General features: G+C 46.3%; 1 protein-coding gene and 1 pseudogene across 10 annotated transcripts in view; both read right to left on the bottom strand.

The window, feature by feature from the left end:
- The window catches only part of Kif13a (kinesin family member 13A), a 181,235-nt gene that overhangs the window by 55,862 nt on the left and 106,874 nt on the right, over positions 1 to 18,499 (bottom strand). For 5 of the 10 annotated variants that reach the window (XM_075969741.1, XM_075969743.1, XM_075969744.1 and 2 more), the window contains exons 10-17: positions 11,878 to 11,989; positions 11,137 to 11,349; positions 10,188 to 10,298; positions 8,941 to 9,075; positions 5,333 to 5,463; positions 3,192 to 3,278; positions 2,923 to 3,089; positions 2,115 to 2,234 (exon numbers count right to left, since the gene is read on the bottom strand). In XM_075969741.1, the coding sequence (XP_075825856.1) occupies positions 2,115 to 2,234; positions 2,923 to 3,089; positions 3,192 to 3,278; positions 5,333 to 5,463; positions 8,941 to 9,075; positions 10,188 to 10,298; positions 11,137 to 11,349; positions 11,878 to 11,989 (1,076 nt within the window). The remainder of the gene's footprint in view (positions 1 to 2,114; positions 2,235 to 2,922; positions 3,090 to 3,191; positions 3,279 to 5,332; positions 5,464 to 8,940; positions 9,076 to 10,187; positions 10,299 to 11,136; positions 11,350 to 11,877; positions 11,990 to 18,499) is intronic. The other 5 variants (XM_075969745.1, XM_075969748.1, XM_075969751.1 and 2 more) reach the window with 1 other exon arrangement.
- LOC142848765 (10 kDa heat shock protein, mitochondrial pseudogene) lies at positions 13,785 to 14,106 on the bottom strand (annotated as a pseudogene).

The following is an 18,499-nucleotide window of genomic DNA, read 5'->3' as shown; positions in this document are numbered from 1 at the left end:
GGAAACTACTGACTGAGCTATCTCCCAAGCCTGCGGGAATGTCTGACAATATTCCTCTCGCCTATCAATCAGTCTGATGCCTTTGCTACACTACCCAGCCTCTTTTAAAAGAGGTTCTAATATAGCTAATAGCTTTTTAATGATCCAGAAATTTCTTCTTAATGACTTTTCCTCTCTCCTGAAGACTGCTATCCTGCCCACTACTCAGTCTCATTTATATCAGATCCTCAGAATGAGATTTCTAACTACAAGGGACATTATAATTAATACGTAAATGTACTCCCGCATGCACGCAATGTGGAACTTGACCAGCAGGGGGTGCTATGAAAGAAAATGCTTGGAAAGCAACTGCATCTACAGAGGCTGATCAGAATTTCAGGTCTGTGGAGAGATTGGAATGCTGCAGTTGGGTGAGTTCTAGTCCTCTGGATCAGCCATTCCTTGCCAACCTCTGTGTCTGAACGAACACCCTGTGACTAATAGATAAACCTTTACCCAATCATTAACTTAATAGATCACTAGCTCCCACCAACCCCAAATCTAAGAATGCCATCAGATAGTATCTTGGGTCTACAGAGACGCTCCCCTATCCTGCTGGACCTGCCTCTGATGCACCCCCAATGTGTTTTAAAATAAAATGGATCCAGTTAGCAAGGTAACCTGTCTATGATCTGGCCCAGGACACCCCCTACCCCCACCCCGCGCTTCTTGTCTTCTCTCCCTGCTTCTGAGAATGGAAGCCAGGGCCTCGGGCAATGCTAGGCAATCACTCTACCACTGAGCTACACTGCCACTTCATTTTCCTCTTCTCAAGAGAACCATTTCAAAATTCAGTGCATCTGGTGTCTAAGGCCAGGGTACCAAAGAGTCGGTTTTTTTGTTTTTTGGGGGGGGGTGATGGGGGAATGAACAGGAAGGGGTGCTGGGGGAGAGACAGGACAGGGGCCCTGGGGGAGAGAAAGGACAGGGTGTTAGGAGCGGGCATTAGAAACAGCATTGGAAATGACTCACACTGGGCTAGAAGGGACGTCTGCCTTTGGGGATGGGGGAGAAGTCTCTAATCTTAGATGTTAGAAACTACCTCACGACCTTCTAACCAGTCCCTAAATACTCCTAATTTTAGAGCTAGCTACAGAAGAAATTGGGAAAAGAGATTAGTGTTTGATTTCTATTTTGAGCCCTTGAGAAAAACATGTCATTGTCCATAGCTAGACTTTCTTTTACTTACATTTTGTTTTGTTTTGTTTTTTGAGTCAGGGTTTCTCTATGTAGCCTTGGCTGGGCAGATCAGGCTGGCCTCGAACTCACAGAGATCTGCCTGACTCTACCTCCTGAGTGCTGGGATTAAAGGTGTGTGCCACTACCACCTGGCTAAAAAAAAACAAACCTTTTTTTGTATATGTATGAATGTGTACATGTGTATATGAATGTTCAAATGTGTGTGTGGGGGTGCATATGTGTACATGCATGTAGAAACTTAAGGCTGACATCAAGTATCTTCCTGTATGGCTTGCTACTTCATATATTAACGCAAGGTCTCTCATTCAAACCCAGGGCCCACCATGTCGGCTAGTCCGGTTTCCACCTCCCACATACTAGGTGACGGATGGGCTGCCATTTCCGCCCAGCTTTCTTATGGGCTCTGTGAACCTGAACACTGGTCCTCATGCCTGCACAGCAAGCCCTTGGTGAGCCATTTTCCCAGCTCCTCTTTTACATTTCCATCCAAATGAGCTGGGTTTTAGGTCAGTTCTTACACTAGAGATTCTAGGTGATCACTGAAATGGTGGAGGCTATGTTTGGAAGCACCCCTGCCCCGAACTGCCATGCTCCCTGCAGTAATGAGGCCATTAGTAACAGATGCAGCAACACCAAGGACATTTTCCTGTGCTGCTGGGCGTGTAGGGAAAAGGACAGCTGGGCGGTAACAGAGCTGGAATATGGTTGGGAGAACCTCAGTCATGATCAAGAAGCACTTTGGTCAGGCAGAAAAACCTTCGCTTCATCCCAATACTGCCTGTTAGAGTTTGCCAAAGCTCACAGCAAGCAACGTCCCTCAGCGGTCCCGCTGAAAGCCAGCCAGGATCCCACATGCTAAGGCAGCAATTAAGAACCTCTGTCCCAGCGTTGGTGAGCCAGCTTCGTCTGAAACCACAGGAGGGGGAAGAGGATCTTCAAGTAGGACCACCACGGGGAGGACCACCAGGCAGACAGGCTTACGGTCGGAAAGCCACCTAGCAGGAGATGGAATTCTGAGGACGCCAAGGCCATCAGGTCATCTGCACCATGACAGAGGATGCATGGGTGCCTCAGAGGGAAGCGCCACTTAGGGGAACTGGTGGAGGAGGGAGGCATCGCTCTTCACAGGTGATACTAACACTGGCAAGAGTGAGCCTGGCACAGGAAGTGGGGGTGAGGGAGGCGGAGAGGGTGTAAGGCAAAGAGCCTGGGAACATTTCACTTCAAGCGTCATCTTTATCAAAGGTGCTTGAGTGTACCTGGCAAGTAAGCCTCTTCAGAAGTATAATTCCCACCTGAGTTGATAGTAAATATTACCTTTCATATCCATGAGAATTCTGGATCTGTATTTTCCTGGGGGACCTTTATCACTCTTCCAGAAAATGACAAGATCAATGATGGAAAATTTGATTAAAAAAAAAAGGTCTGTCAAACCCATTTCATAAATACTGAGACCATGGAAATGCTATTGCGATTGGCTTGAGAACAAGAGATTCCCCAAAGAGGGGGAATCTGCAAACTCTCTGGTTCTACCCGAGTTCCCTGAGCTGTCTTGACGCTGCTGCTCCTTGCTGCTGGCCTCTGGAAGGAATTATTCGCTTTATGTGTCTAAACTTTGGGGAGACACTGCGTATCCCCTGTGGGCCCCTGTAAGATCTGCTGCTGCCCGAGAGAGCATCTTACCATTGCTGCTGAGGGTTTTCATGATGACCTCCATCTGTGCGAACTCGTAGTTGTAGTCTGGTTCCGAGGAGGCCTCGCTTGCAGCATCCAGGTCATGCTCTGCCGGACCTGCATCTTTCTCAAAGTCTCTCAACCAGTCCCGCCGTTTCCTCTTAGGTAAATTAATTCTGTGCGGGTTTTCATCATTAGATAAAATCAGTTTGATTTATACTTAAATAGACAACAGAAAAGAAGGCAAATGGAAATATCAGAGAACACGAAGCGGATACCTAAAAAAGTGGTTATTTCCCCATAAGATTCTGTCACCGTGCCATAGCTGGGTGGTACTGCAGACGAGAGTGCCATTTACACACGACCTGAAGGGACACAAAGGAAGATGTTAGGTGGATGGAAGACAGTAGTCCCAAAATTCAAAGAAGTAATGGGGACTGTTCTCCTAATGAGTGTACTCTGGGAAACCATTGAAGAAGGAGTAACAGAAACCCAGTCTCGGTCATGAGTCAGGAAGGGTCTGCCTATGCCCCTAAGAATGAGGCCCAACTCTGGGTTTCTGATGAAGATATAAAACAGCCCTACAGGATGGTTAACAGACATTTACAAAATGCAGCTGGGGAGACAGCTCATTGGGTAAAGCTTGCGTGAGGACCTGAAATCAGATTCTCAGAATCATATAAAGCTGGGGATAGCAACACATCTGTCATCTTATCATTCCCATGGAGACAAAGAAGGTAGAGACAGAATCCCTGGATGGTCCCAGGTGGGCTAGCCTGGTGTACGCAGTACTGAACAATAGACTGTCTCAAACAAACAACCAAACAAAACAAAACAAAAGCCATATGATGGTTTGATAGAATATGGTCCCCAAAGGGAGTGGCACTATTAGAAGGTGTGGCTTGGTTGGAGTGGGTATGGCCTTGTTGGAGGAAGTGTGTCACCGTGGAGGCGGGTTTTGAGGTCGCCTATGCACAAGACACCACCCAGTGTCTCTGATCACATCCTATTCCTACCCAAGATGTAGAACTCTCAGCCACTCTCAAGCACCTTGTCTGCCTGAACGCCACCATGGTTCACCATAATGATAATGGTTTGAACCTCTGAACTGTAGTCAGCCAATAAAATGTTTTTCTTTATAAGAGTTGCTATGGTTTATGGTATCTCTTCACAGCAACAGAAACCCTAAGACGCCGGGTGGTGGTGGCGCACGCCTTTAATCCCAGGACTCAGGAGGCAGAGGCAGGCGGATCTCTGTGAGTTCAAGACCAGCCTGGTCTACAAGAGCTAGTTCCAGGACAGGCTCCAAAAACATAGAGAAACCCTGTCTCGAAAAACCACACACAAAAAAAAAAAAAAAAGAAAAGAAAAGAAACCCTAAGACATGCTGGTGGTGGTTTGAAAGAAAATGGCCCCCAAAAGGAGTGGTACTATACGGAGGTATATGGCCTTGTTGGAGGAAGACTGTCACTGTGGGAGAGGACTATGAGGTTTTTTTTGCTCAAGTTTCCCTCAGCGTGACTGTCAGTTGACTTCCTGTTGCCTGCAAGATGTAGGACTCGCAGCTCCAGGGACATCTGCCTGCACGCCGTCATACTGATAACTGACTGAACCTCTGAAACTGTAAGCGGCCACCTCGATTAAATGTTTTCTTTGTAAAAGTTGATGTGGTTATGGTGTCTCTTCACAGCAGTAAAAACCCTAACTAAGACAACACTATTACTCCTCAAAGTTCTATACTGCTATCACTAGAATATGAACAGACCCCACAGGCTCCTGTTCTAGAACAGCAGATCTCCAGTGGGTGGTGCTGTATCCTAAAGTTGAGGAATGTGGGAGGTGAAGCCTCACTGGAGGAAGTGGGTCCCTGGGGGCAGATCTTAGGAGATAAAGCTACCCTGTGTCTGGACACATCTGGTGCTCTCTACTTCCTGATGTCAGATGGTGCCAGCTGCTTAGTGCTCTCGCGGTCACTCTCAAGAACCCTGCCTGAAGCCGGGCGATGGTGGCGCATGCCTTTAATCCCAGCACTCCGGAGGCAGAGGCAGGCGGATCTCTGTGAGTTCGAGACCAGCCTGGTCTACAGAGCTAGTTCTAGGACAGGCTCTAAAGCCACAGAGAAACCCTGTCTCGAAAAACAAAAACAAGCAAGCAAACAAACAAACAAACAAACAAAAACAAACAAACAAAAAGCCCTGCCTGCCACCATGACTTCCTAGCCACATGAACTGTACCCTTTCAAACTGTGAACCGAAATAAATGCTTCCTTCCAGGTATATTTGGTTAAGCAATGAAAACAGTAACTAACACACCCTCGTAAACAGAAAGCAAACCCTCTAGGATACCCGGCTTATCCTTAACTTTGCTGTAACTGAAGCAAGAAAAGGGAGAGGCTGGCGCCTCCACGGGCGGCTCATACCTTGCATTTTCTTTTGGCGTGAGAGTGATGTCTCCATCTTCGGCGATGTCGATCTCACAGTGCTCGGGCTGAATCCCGATCCCAAAGAGCTGGATGTCCTGAGAGGTATCTGCACCCACGCGGGTGTGATCCTGGAATGCAGAATTGAAGAGAGGAAACCAAGTTCACAAGGCACTCAACCAGAAATGGTCACAAGCAACCGGAATAAATCAAGGACTGTATGAAATGAACGGCACAGGAGGACATCTTGAGCATCAGAAGGCAAAACATTGGTCAGTGTGATGGCTCAGAGGATAAAGGCATCCATCACCAAGTCTGATAATCTGAGTTCAGTCTCCAAGACCTGTATGGTGGAAGAAAAATAGTACTCTGAGTCCATTCATATGCTGTGGCAAGTGCATGCCCTCCACAGATAGATAAATAGATTGGTAGGATGGCAGGTAGGTGGATGGATGGATGGATGCAGTAATAATTTTCTTAAGCTAAAATCTTACCTAGAAACAACTTTTTAAAAATGTTTAAATTCAGCTGGGCAGTGGTAGTGCACACCTTTAATCCCAGCATTCAGGAGGCAGAGGTAGGCAGATCTCTGAGCTCAAGGCCAGCCTGGTCTACAGAGTTCTAGGACAGCCAGGGCTACACAGAGAAACCCTGTCTCAAAAAAACCTCAAAAAAACCCCAAAACCAAAACCAATCAAACAAGAGCACCAAAGAAAAAAAAATGTTTAAAACCCTATCAAAACTAGCTCCTGTATCAACAATGATTATCATTTTAAAACATAAGAAAATTGGACATAGCTATAGCAGACATTGAATTCTAATTCTAGATTGAATTTTTACTATTTGAGTGGGTACCAGCATGACATTTCATCCTAAGCCTCTATTTCTCTTTCTCTCCTCCTTTCTTTTTCTCTTTCTTTCCTTCCTTCCTTTCCTTTCTCTTGCCCTCTTTTTTTTTTTAACAAAACTAAGACAATATTATTTATTTAACCTATTTGACTGGATTCTTTTTAAAAGGACTCCATTTCAGAACCACTAAAAGGCAGTCTTGTAGTAAATTTTACCTCAGCATCCTTCCTTCCCACCTTAGGGCTGGGGACATGGCTCAGTTGGTAAAGATGACCCCAGTATCTATCTATACAAAAAGTCAGACATGGTGGTTTTGCCTTCCATCCTGATGTTGAGGAGGCAGAGAAGGGATTCCCTGGGGCTTTGCAGCCAGTTTGTATAGCTGATCAGTAGGCTTTGGACTCAGTGTTTTCACCCCATTCCAAAAACTAAGGCAGAAAGTAATTGATGAAGACATGACATTAATCTTGACGTGTGTGTGCATGTGTGTTTGCACAGACAAGACAGATACACACTTGTCAACATTTCTAATGTCAGCATTACATACAGTGGTGAAGCCTGTGGTTATATGATGTACAAATCTATGTAGTTTTAAAGATCTTGAGTCTTAGAATCTCTTTGGAGACTTAGTTGCTGTGTACCCCTGCTCATTCACAGAGCACCTTCCTATATTGCTCTACAAATTATTTAATCACTGTGGCATTACTTCTGTATGCAATGGAGAAAACGCAACGCTAGGTCTTTCAAATGAAGATGTCTGTGGTTGGGGATACATTTCTGTAGCACAGTGCTTGCCTTCCACACACAAGATCCTGGGTTTACAAGCCAGGATCAGAAACAATTCGCTCTCCCTAAATAACGGATCCCAAGCTAACTCATGGAGCCTCGGTAGGTCAAGGGCTAGCTGTACCACATTTTTACCTCTGAAAAAAGTGGAAGGAAAAAGATCATAGGAGACTGAGGTTCCCTGCTTCAATTCTAGTTCATTCTCCACTGCATATTATATACTCCCAGGGGATCAAAATCCTTACCAAGGTGTTCTTGAAGATGTGGCTTTGGTTCCCAGAACCCATATGGTGGCTTACAACTACCTGTGACTCCAGTTCTGGGGATCTGATATCCTCTTCTGGCCTCTGTGGGCACTACATGCATGTTGTACACACAGAGACAAGCAGGCATACATATATACCCATAAATAAAAACAAGTCAAATAAATTTAAGAAGACTCCAGGCACCCAATCCTTGACCATCATTTTAATATTCAACTACCATAACAGGGGGCTGGAGAGATGGCTCAGCTGCTAAGAGCACTAGCTGCTCTTCCAAAGGTTTTGAGTTCAATTCTCAGAAACCACATGGTAGCTCATAAATATCTATAATGGGACCCAATGCCCTCTTCTGGCATATAAATAAACTACCATAACATGCACACTCTCTGTGTGTATGTTATAGTTAAATGTGTTTTGATGGGCCACTGAATTCCCTTTGTCAGTTGGGGCACCTTGCACGAATGCAATCAAGTATCCTATTTCAACTATCTCTCTGTCCCTTCCCTTCCCTTTAGGATAGGGTCCCTTATAGGCCAGGGTGGCCTTGAACTTGTTATGTACTGGAGATTGAGTTTAAACTCCCAATCCTTCTGGCCTATGCCTCGCACATACTGAGGTTATAGGCATGTGCTACCACACCTGGCTTGGATGTCCCATTTCTTGCTTAATAAAATTGGCCAGTAGTTCTACAAATGTAGCCAAAGAACCCTTGGCCTCTCTCTGACATTTCTGGAGACTCATGAGGTCCAAATACTTTAGGGGACTGGAGGGGTAGCTCAGAGGTTAAGAACGCTGACTGCTCTTCCAGATGACCTGGGTTCAATTCCCAGCACCTACACTGCAGCTCACAACTGTCTGTAACTCCAGTTCCAGGGGTTCTGGCACCCTCACACAAATGTACATGTAGGCAAAACACCAATGGACATAAAATAAAGTAATAAATAATTTTTAAAAACTACTTTAGGAAAAACATCAAGTGTCATTTGTCCCAGATTTTGCATTTTATCATGCATGAATGGCAGGGCTTTGGCAGGCACCTGGTCAGTGGTGAGGCAGCTCTGAAAGCTAATAGCTGTGTGTCTGTGCTCCAGCGCCCCCAATCTAAACACCGTCCAAACCGATGGCTATAACCTAGGCACACAAACATGCACTGGAGTCCTTGATACTTTCAAAGAATGTGCATGGGATCTAACCCCAGGGTATTTGGAAACCTACTGCAGAGATGTCCCCAGCATGGTCAGTGCACACCGAAGCCATGGGACCAATGCTAAAAGGCCTTAAATGAAGGATCATAGGATGAAAGTCCTTTCCTGATCATGGGGTCAGAGCTAAGGCAGACTTGGAAGAGCTCCGCTCTTGAATCTAGCCTAGGGTCTCTCTAGGCTTGTGTGGGTCTTGAGAGCTCCTTAGTGTTATAATGAAGACTCTCTATGACCTCTTAGACCCCCAAACACCTCGGAACTCTGTCACCCTATAGGTGGGACCTCCTCCAATAGGTGTGCCCTGAGTTGTCCATTTGTGTCCCTCTGCAGCCTGTATTCAAGGCGAAACAAAAGTTATTTTTGGTGATCGGTGATGTGGGATTGCACTGTCCATGGTCTTTCTACTCAGGGTGAAGCTGGGTACAAAAAGCAAAAGCATGAGACCAGGCATCCGGGTTCTGCTGGGATGATGCGGGATGGCAGGGGTCTGCCGATCAGACATACTCACCTTTAAATAGTAAACCAGAAGCTCGTTGAGGGCGGGGTCCGCATTCAGGTTGACAAGGTAGCACTTGTCATCCCCTACCTTGATCCCAGAGGTCTCCAGGGAGATGCCCATGCTCTCCAGCTGCCGCTGTCTCTCCTGGGCATGGAAACAGACAAAAGCAGAGACACTCTGTTGTTCGATTCACAAGATGCATCCACGGAAAGAATAAGTCACCGTTTCTGGGGACAGTGCCAAAGAGGTGACACATTCTACTTGGCTCGACTAAGTTTGCTAAGCGCCTAGGACATGACACTGTCATAGGGCACCCAGCGTGAATCACACACAGTGTCTGGGGAAAAGGACAAGCCCACATAACTAGAATGCGAAAGAATAGCGGTGTGCCATGGAGGGCTGCAGAGGGCTGCATGCTTTCCGAGGAGGGGCAGCGAATATGTGTGGGACAATTCTTGGAGCATTAGATGAATTTTCATAGCAAGAAGCAAGGGCAGTTGCTTGAGGAGTGGTCACAGGAAAGGAACCAGATTCTGGGCAGAGAGGATAATTTCAGGAGCCAAGAACTCCTAGCAAATGAGGGAAGCTGTAGGAGATGGAAGCACAGGTAGAGACCCTGTCGTCACGGGCTTTGAGTCCACCTGTCCATGTAAGACTTAACGATAGTTTAGAGCGTGGTGGGTACTGATCTATGGCTGGGAACACAAGAGCTAATACAACAAAGTCCTTTTTTTCATGAAAACACATGGTAGTGAGATCTGGGGACAGTGTTAGTGGAACTAAAATGCCCATGCAATGCAGTGTGGAGTGACCCCAAACACACACTCCTGCTGTATTACCCCTTGTCACAAGGTCTGTGCTACTAAATGTTCATATAGAATCTTCTAAGAAGCACACAGAGTCAAATGGTGAAAACCTATTGCGTTGTATGTCTTACGAGTTTCTGCTAATCAGTGTTTCCAATGCCCTACTCTGCCGAGCGATCTAAAGAAAAACATGGAATCACAATGTGGACCTTTGGTCATATGAGGGACAGAAATGACACGCCCCTCCCCCTGCCCCAGTCTCGCTTATTCAACAGAGTATTCCAGCAGCACAGGACCATAAGCAGACTGGTGGGAGATGTGAAGTTGGGGCTTTAAAATGAGCTCGGCAGAGAGAACGGGGCCCCGGATGGTTTTGGAGGAGGCAGGCGTCTGTCCAGCGGGCACCAGGGGAAGGAGGCCTTAGTGTTTCAGGCTACCTCATCAGCCCACCTGTGCGATCTCTTCCGTTTTCCTCAGCTTCTCTTCCCATGTCACTGTTAGCTCCTTTATCAGTTTCTCAGATTCTTCAAGCTTCTCCTTCAGCTCCGGGGCCTTCATGGCCTTTAAAAACAAGACCAGAGACACCAGCTTTCAAAATCTTTCCAACATTATATACGGTACATATGGAATGGTACCCTTGCCTGTGGTATTGGAGTTTGAACACAGGGCCCTGCACATTCTGTGTGCAGCTCTATGCATTTTCTATGCAGCTCTATGCATGTTCTATGCAGCTATGGGCTACATCTCAGCAGCCATATGCTCTCCCTCAACAAGTATAGACTTTCAGAAAGGATTAAGTCACGCACTGTCAGCGTGGGCCTTGGAATTCTGCTAATCAAAGTAAACGGAAGAGGACATCATGTTTCTCTTTAAGCAAAAAGACTGAAAATAAAAAGCTAAAGTTTATCTCTGAAATATCTAAGTAGGAAAAAGGTTATTTAAGCAGATTTATCTGTCAGTAAGGCAGAAATCAATAATGTCATCCATAAATATCCCATAGCTACAGTAGCCAGTTAGGACCATATGCAGACTGGCGCCCATCCACAAGACCCAGGCTCTAAGACTAAGGAAAGGAGACCCAACATCTATGAAAGTCTCACGGAAACAAATCTACAGCGTCAATTAAACACACACACTGTTCTTAGGATTTCCCACTGGAAGTTCAAGGGCCAAGTGAAGGGCTGAAGCCAACAATTAGGTAGTGACAGGAATGACCTCACTTCCCTTCTGCCGGAAGACGGCTAGGGCAAGAACTGGTGTGAGTTATGTGGTTCTTCACAATGCTTCTCAGCTCAGAGCAGACGCCTGCACACACTGAAAGGGTGAACCACAGAGCCCTCAGCCACCAGACACCCCAGTCAGGGGACTTCAGGAACTGGGCACGGCAGACTGACATTACCTCAGCCTGTGAGAGCTGCTCTCTCAGTTTCTCCACTTCCTCTCGCAGTTCCCGGATGACTTTAGCATTGGGGTCCTCATTCACTACAGCGTGGTTCACGATCCTCTTAGCTCGGTCTGCGTATCTCAGTGTGGACAGCGTCTCCTCGTAATTGTCCGCTGCCGGGCTGATGGTGGCTATCATGGAGGTCTGGCTGTTCCCTCCTAAGTTGTCCTGTAAAGGATTTCAGATAGACGTGACCAAAGAGGAAATATCCACATGTGACTTTGTTCTTGGTGAAAAACAAAATGCAATGTGAAAATGTGTTAGTATTTTTCATATAATTTTATAAGAAGATGAAACATGGCCTGTTATATTTATAACAATAAACAATACCTGACAAATGTCACTATAATAGAATAAAAACAATAAGTAGTGTTAGTCTGTGTATGTATGCTGTTGTGTAGCACGTGTGTACATGTGTGTGTGCATGGGCATGAACATGAAGATAAAAGAAAAAGATGTCGGATGTTTTTCTCTGTCACTTCTCTGTGCTGGGGATTTGAACTCGGGTTCTCATGCGTACTCAAGCAAACGATCTTACCTGGTGAGCCCTCCCTACAAAATCATGTTCTTGGCGTGTCACTAAGAACTAGGGTGACGGTGCTGTGTGTGCTTCGGTAGCTCTGCACGGTCCTTTCACAGCTTCACGTCGGAAACAGCGAGGTTTAGACAAAAAACGACCCCAAGTCAACAACGTACCTTAAGAAGCCAAGTGAGAACGGAATCTCGATAAGGCACGAATTTGTTTTTGCCTTTGCCAGCGGCCTGGTCGGCAAGCGATGATATAACCAATCCCAAGGTTGTAAGCGATCTGCCACAAAAAGAAGGAAACTAAGCTTTGTGGCGAGCTTGTTTTCGTACAATAACAATCTTTCTAGAAAACGAGAATAAAATACGCAGAGCGAGCAAGTCGACAGTCAGCGATGTCTGCAATAATTTTCCCGGAAGCCCAAAACAAAGAAAAGGGTAACCTATTAACATAAAATAATTAATTTAGAATTTCTATAAGAAAATAGTATGCTTCACTGCAGACTTTATAAAACGTACATTTTAAACATGCAATTATAAAATCATACTAGAAAGTACTAATTCACTCCAAATATTAAGGTCTGGATTACTTAAGCTTCAGGTCAACTTTGTACCATTCAGGCCTCTCTGCTCTTGCAGACACCCCCTGTAACTTAGTGTTTAAAGCTGGGGACAGGATTCAGCACAGGGTCACCACAGCTTCTCAAAAGCTGACCTGTGCAAGCAGAGGACAGCATCAGGCCTCGCTTTCAGACTCAGAGGAGCATGGGTAAAACTCGAGGGCTTTTAAGGAAATTGCAGAAGCCTTCGCACAGAACTACTGCATCAAAGGTCTCTCAGGGTCTCTCTCTCTCTCTCTCTCTCTCTCTCTCTCTCACACACACACACACACACACACCTCTTTCTCACACACACAATTTCGAGACAATACCCAAGGACATCCACATTCTTGGACACCATGCTGAGCTGTCTAGATTCATCATTAACAAAGCACAGTCCTAGGACCTTGACCATCGCCATCTTTGGGAACTTGTCAGAAACACGACTCTCAGGCCCTACCCCACCCCGTGGAAGGATGACTCCAGCAGGACTCAGCCACCTGTACTTGACAAGCTTTCCTGGCCATTCGATACAAGCTGCTTTCTTAGAAACACTTCTGTGCTTTGATGCTTAACTTGTGCAGTGGTTGAGAGAGCGCTGTCTTAAGCTGGCAGTGAAAGGCAGTCGTGGGGACGGGGACAGGGGCAGCAGGTGTTGCTCAATGTCAGAAGTTGAACACTTATTTCAGAGTTCTTTTTAATCCCACCTGTCCCCTAGTCTGCTGTTAGGAAACTCCTAATCTTTAGATCTCTTACAGTTCTTTAGCAGGATCGGAAGTGGGAGGGGCTGACTGCAGAGGAGGGAAGAACCTGAGGTTGGGGGACCATTTATAAACAGCCCTGGCTTTGTGTTCATTGGGTTCTTTGGTGGCCTCCTGAGCTGTTCTACTGGAGTTCTACCCACAGTCTCCTCTCAAACCTTGTAAAAGTACTTAGAATTAAAAACCTACCAGAATAATAATAGAGAAGTTGGGATACAAAAGAAGACAAATAGGGGCTAGAGAGATCACTCAGTAGCTAAGCGCTTGCTCTCCTGCAAAGAATCTGCCACTAGAATTCTAGCATCCATGGTAGGAGACTCATAACTACGCCCTCTTTTGGCCTCTGGGGCAACTGCACTCACAGGGCCATGCACAGACACAGACACATAAATAAATTAAAAAAATTTTTAAAAGACAAAACAAACTAGGGAGGATCAAAAGCAGAACAAAAGTTGCCATAGTAAAATATAATGGATGAAGAAAAGAATTTGAGTTTTATGCCTTGGAAATGATGTTAGACAAAAAGCAAATTGGAGAGAATTTTTTTTTAATTTATATTATTTTATTTGGAAGTGTTTATAACAGTACAGCAAAACTAAACTGCAGAGACGATGGATGTCATGGGTGTAGGCAGCATCAGTTTATTATAAAAGGGAGGCTCGGACATTATTTACACGAGGAATAGTTCAGAATGTCAGCGAAATGGGCAACTTCATGTGACACCATTTCAACCGTGATCTCAGTCCACAGACTTTCCGAGAATGTCATCCTCTCTACATAAGAAACAATCTTGCCGTCTAGAATTGGTGCCTCCATATTCTTGGAGGAGAACTGTGTCTCCAGCTTTCACCCCTACAGGTTGAACCTCTCCACCCTTTCCTTTCATGCCTGATCCCACAGCTACTACTGTTGCTTGCAATGCTTTTCCTTGAGACTCTTCTGGAAGCCTAATGCCACCTTTGGTCACAGTTTTGGCGGCACTCCTTTCAATCAATCCTCTGTCAAAGAGTGGGAGGAACTCTGAAAGCTTGCCCAGCCATGACTAGCTCCACCGCAGCTCAGACTCTGCGCTCAGGTCGCCGCAGCAAGGAGAGTCCTCGGGATTTTCTTATACAAGCTCAATATGAGTGGAAAGGCAGTTGAGACAGCTCGCAGCATCAGCAGAGCACCCGGCCCAGGAGCTGCTAAGAAGTTCAGTAGAAGGGTAGGTCAAAAAGTTTTGCAAAGGTGACTCACCGTGTCACACTACAGCTTCCATAACGGGATTTTCCCTTTTATTTTCTTAAATTTTCTTTTACTTTGTGTGTGTGTGTGTGTGTGTGTGTGTGTGTGTGTGTGTGTGTGTGTGCGCGCGCGCGCCAGAGCAGAGGGTAGATAGGAAACCAGGAAATGAATGGGAAGGAGATGCATGATGTGAAAGACACAAAGAATAAAGAAAAAGAAAGTTAAAAAGCTTTGCAAACTTTTTCTGGAAACAAGGGCCTGAAGACGAAGAGTCCTGTAGAACTTGAACGGTCATTCCAGGAATCTGCCCGGGAGAGGGAAGCCCAGAGCAGTGAGAGAAAGTGGCCACGCCCACCTTCCCTGATGCCAGGTTCCACTCACACTGTCCACTTTGACATTGACAGTGACCAACTGCGAGCCATCACAGAAGCCAGTCCTCTTAAATCTACATGGGAAGCAACGTAGGACCGCAACATAGACTATGCAACCATCATTCTAAGGAGTCAGTAAGAGGACAGGCAGTCAGGAGAAGGCTCGAACTCCTGGGCAGCTGGCCTGTGGCTCGGCCCTCCCATAAGAAAATGAACATGAGCTAGTGCCAGGACAGACAGGCCCCAAAGCCACAGAGAAACCCTGTCTCGAAAAACCAAAAAAAAAAAAAAAAAAAGAAAAGAAAATGAACATGAACCAGGTAAAGTATCCAAGAGGAAAAAGTGAACAGTTATCATCATCATTATATAGTTTTGCAGAATTGGGGAGCAATCCAGGCATCTTGCACATGATGTATGCCGAGAGTGGCCACTACTGCCACCTAGAGAGTAGTCAAGGTTGAGAATGTAAGGAAACCATGGTAGGAGTCTGTGGGGAAGCCTTAGGAAGGGCGCTCCATGAACTCAAACAGTCTGTGGAGAAACTGAGGCTGCCCGAGCCCAGTGGCGGGGAAATGGCTCCACCGTCCCACCTTCGCTGGACAGGTGGAGTTGCAGCCTGGCATTCTGGTGGACAACTTCTCACCCTGGCACCCCGGGAAGAATGTATACAGATGAACTACATCCCTCTCATCCCTGAGCAGCGCCGCCACCCGGTGCCTTAGTGCCTTCATTCCTCAAACAAAAGGAGCGCCATGCACTGCACTTTAAAGCACTCAGGAGCTTTGGGAGGGGTGAAGCCCATTAGCGGACACTGATGTCCTGGTGAGGCTGCTGACAGGCCTTCTTAAGAGGATCATTAATGCTGCGTATGAAGAAGCTGAGCGAGAGGCTGAGAGCGCATTCAGGAAGCACATCAGCGATTTCTTTAGCGTTAGCATCCGGCTAGTCACTGATCATGAAGCTTAGAAAGCCATTTGTGGGACTATTAATATGTTTCATCATATTAAACATTGTTAGCACACGCTCGGCTTCCTGTGTGCCAGCCACTGTTGTAAGCACCTTAGGGAAAACCGCTGGCTGAATGTTCACAGTACGTACACCTGACTGACAGCTTCCGTAGCCACGTTTTACAGAGGAGGAAACTGAGGGAAGGTCACATAGCCGGTCTGAATAACCAGGGAATTGCGGGGTCTTTTTGGGGAGGCCCATTTTGGCCCCACCCCCAGCTGTCACTGGCCTCCGCTGGCTTCTCACTGTTCTTCACGTTTCCGTGACAATCTACGTCCCAACACAACAGCTCCAAAGCTATTCCTGCGCTACCTCACAAGGCCAGGTACCCAGCCTGTGTTCTAGACAGCGTCTCATCACCACGCATGTGCTAAAATGTGTCCTCACGTTTGTATCTGAGATCCTGGAGTGCACGTGTGTCTTGGAATGGAGTCTTTGAGAATTGTGTGTTTGTTATATACACACTACAGGACCCCTGGGAAGTAATCTTGGACAGTCTCCATAATAAATATGAAAATATCCAGGATATGAGTAAGTAAAGATGATCGATGTAGAAAAAATCTAGAGTAATAGTCTGGAGGCTAAATCATAAGAGCGGGGTGATCTTGTTTTGGCTTAGTCAAATCAAGACTTCCTTCTGCTTCTGGAGCAGTGATGCCCTTTCTCTCCTAACCCAGAGGCTCCCTCTAGGGTCACCATCCTGCTATCACATATTACCATAGATGTCACGGCTTAAACGCACAAAGCATTACAGCTTTGGAGGTCAGAAACTCAGACTGTGGACCACTGAACTAAAGCCAAGGGGAAGGTGGGTCTACATTCCGAGGGAGCCTCCATTTTCTCCTTCCTTTCACAGGCCACCCTCATTCCTGACTCACAGTCCCTTCTCCTACCCCTTGCTGGTCTCGGGCTCACTTGCTCGCATCCGTCTTTCATGTGGAAAGAGCCCTGGACTCATAGGACCCGCCTGGATAATCTCTATTTCTCAAAGTCATTACACCTGCAAAACCCCTTTGCCTTGTAACACACACATAGGTTTTAGAATTCACAGTGTGCAGCAATTTGGTATTATTCTGACTACCATGGTGTTTCAAGTCCTTCTGCACTCCCAGCATCCACTGCGGGGATGGCCACAGAGTCCATGCATGACTCACGTCTGATGGACTTTCATTTAGATGACAACATTTCATTTAGGTAAACAACATCAGGTTACAAGTCTTTAAGCTCCCTGCTGTATCAACAGACACAAAAGGACCAGTTTTGGGCCCTGCACTCTGAAAGCCACAGAGAACAGTGAAAACGGAGGCCTCACCCCACAAAGGGGCAGGAAGACCTACACCCTCTATTGGTCAGGGACCTTGGTGTGTAAGTCAGGGAAAGAGTTGGCTGCTAAGAAAACTCCTAGGTCGTAATACAAAAGTTGCTAGGGAATCTAGACTGTTACCACGTGGCCCCAGAGTAATCCAGTTCAATACAGTCAGGACTTCTAAACAGCATAGTATCTAAATAGGAGGGGGCATCATTTGAATCCATGCTAGAAGCCAAGAATCAGCCTCTTCTAGGCTGACAACAGCCAGCCTCTGGAGCGTTCCCACAGCTACCTCCAGGAACCACATCTAGGGGTCAGTGACCTCAGGTTAACTACTTGACTACTGTCTGCCTGGGTTTGCTCATCAGCGCAATGAAGACACAAAACCCATCTTATAATGCTGGTGGTGGGTTAGGGCTAAAGAGATGGCTCAGGTCAAGACACTGGCTGCAGGACTGAATTCCTAGCACCCACATGGTGGCTCACAACTGCTCATAATATCAACTCCAGGGGACCCTCTGCTGGGGGGCCCGTCCAGGTCACCCACACACACATACATACACACACACACACACCTACACACACACACACACACACACACACACACACACCACCCTACTCCTTTCTGTTTTCCCACCCTTTTCTGGGCTCTTGGGAAGAAAAGATGCAGGGCCATCCCGGCCTCTTGCAATCCCTTGTCATGAAACACGTCGAAGCCCCTCCTTCTCAGAGGCACAGACAGGATGACGGGGTGGTGAACCCCTAAGATGGGGAGACTCTCCCAGTGTGTGCAGCCGTCCGTGTTGATCTCGCTTTTCTCACTTTCAGTGCCAGTGTGACGCTAAAGTGTGAAGCTGCAGGAACACGCTCCTGAACACGTTTCTGCCTGTCACGTTCTGTTCAGGACAAGACCTCAAATTATAGTTCATCAGCAGGAAGAGAGACCAGCTACATACTATTTTCTGTAGAACTTAGAATAATAATAGCAATTATGCTAATTAGAAAACAGCACTGATGTAATGAGTATTTATTCAGTACAAACCACACACCAGGCATTGTTCTAAATACATGATCGCATTTACTCTTTGACAGTCCGAGGAAGCAGCTACAATTACTTTATTATTCAGCCTCCCCTTTTAAGACGAGGAAAATGAGGCAGAGTAGCTAAGGCATTTGGTCATGATACATATATCTACTAAATAGTGAATGCAGAATGAACCCTGGGCAGCCTGGCCCTTGAACATACTTCTGGATATAAAACCTCTTCCCCGTCAATTTGGAGAGGACTTCCTCCTGCGTGCTTTCTCATGGCATGAGCCAGTGGGATCCTGTAGACTGAGTTCTTCCTTCCCAAGTTCCTTCTTGTTTCTCTGGAAAACTCCAACCTGTCTCCTATCTCTCAGACTTTGCAAAGCAACACACACACACACACCCCACACACACATATGGAGACTCCAGGGTAGTATTTACTCAATAACCATCAGACTCATCTACATCCTCATACATAAACAGCATCAGCTT

The sequence above is a fragment of the Microtus pennsylvanicus genome, chromosome 4, assembly GCF_037038515.1.
Source record: "Microtus pennsylvanicus isolate mMicPen1 chromosome 4, mMicPen1.hap1, whole genome shotgun sequence".
NCBI classification, from domain to species: domain Eukaryota; kingdom Metazoa; phylum Chordata; class Mammalia; order Rodentia; family Cricetidae; genus Microtus; species Microtus pennsylvanicus.
This window is presented reverse-complemented; position numbering and strand designations above follow the sequence as displayed.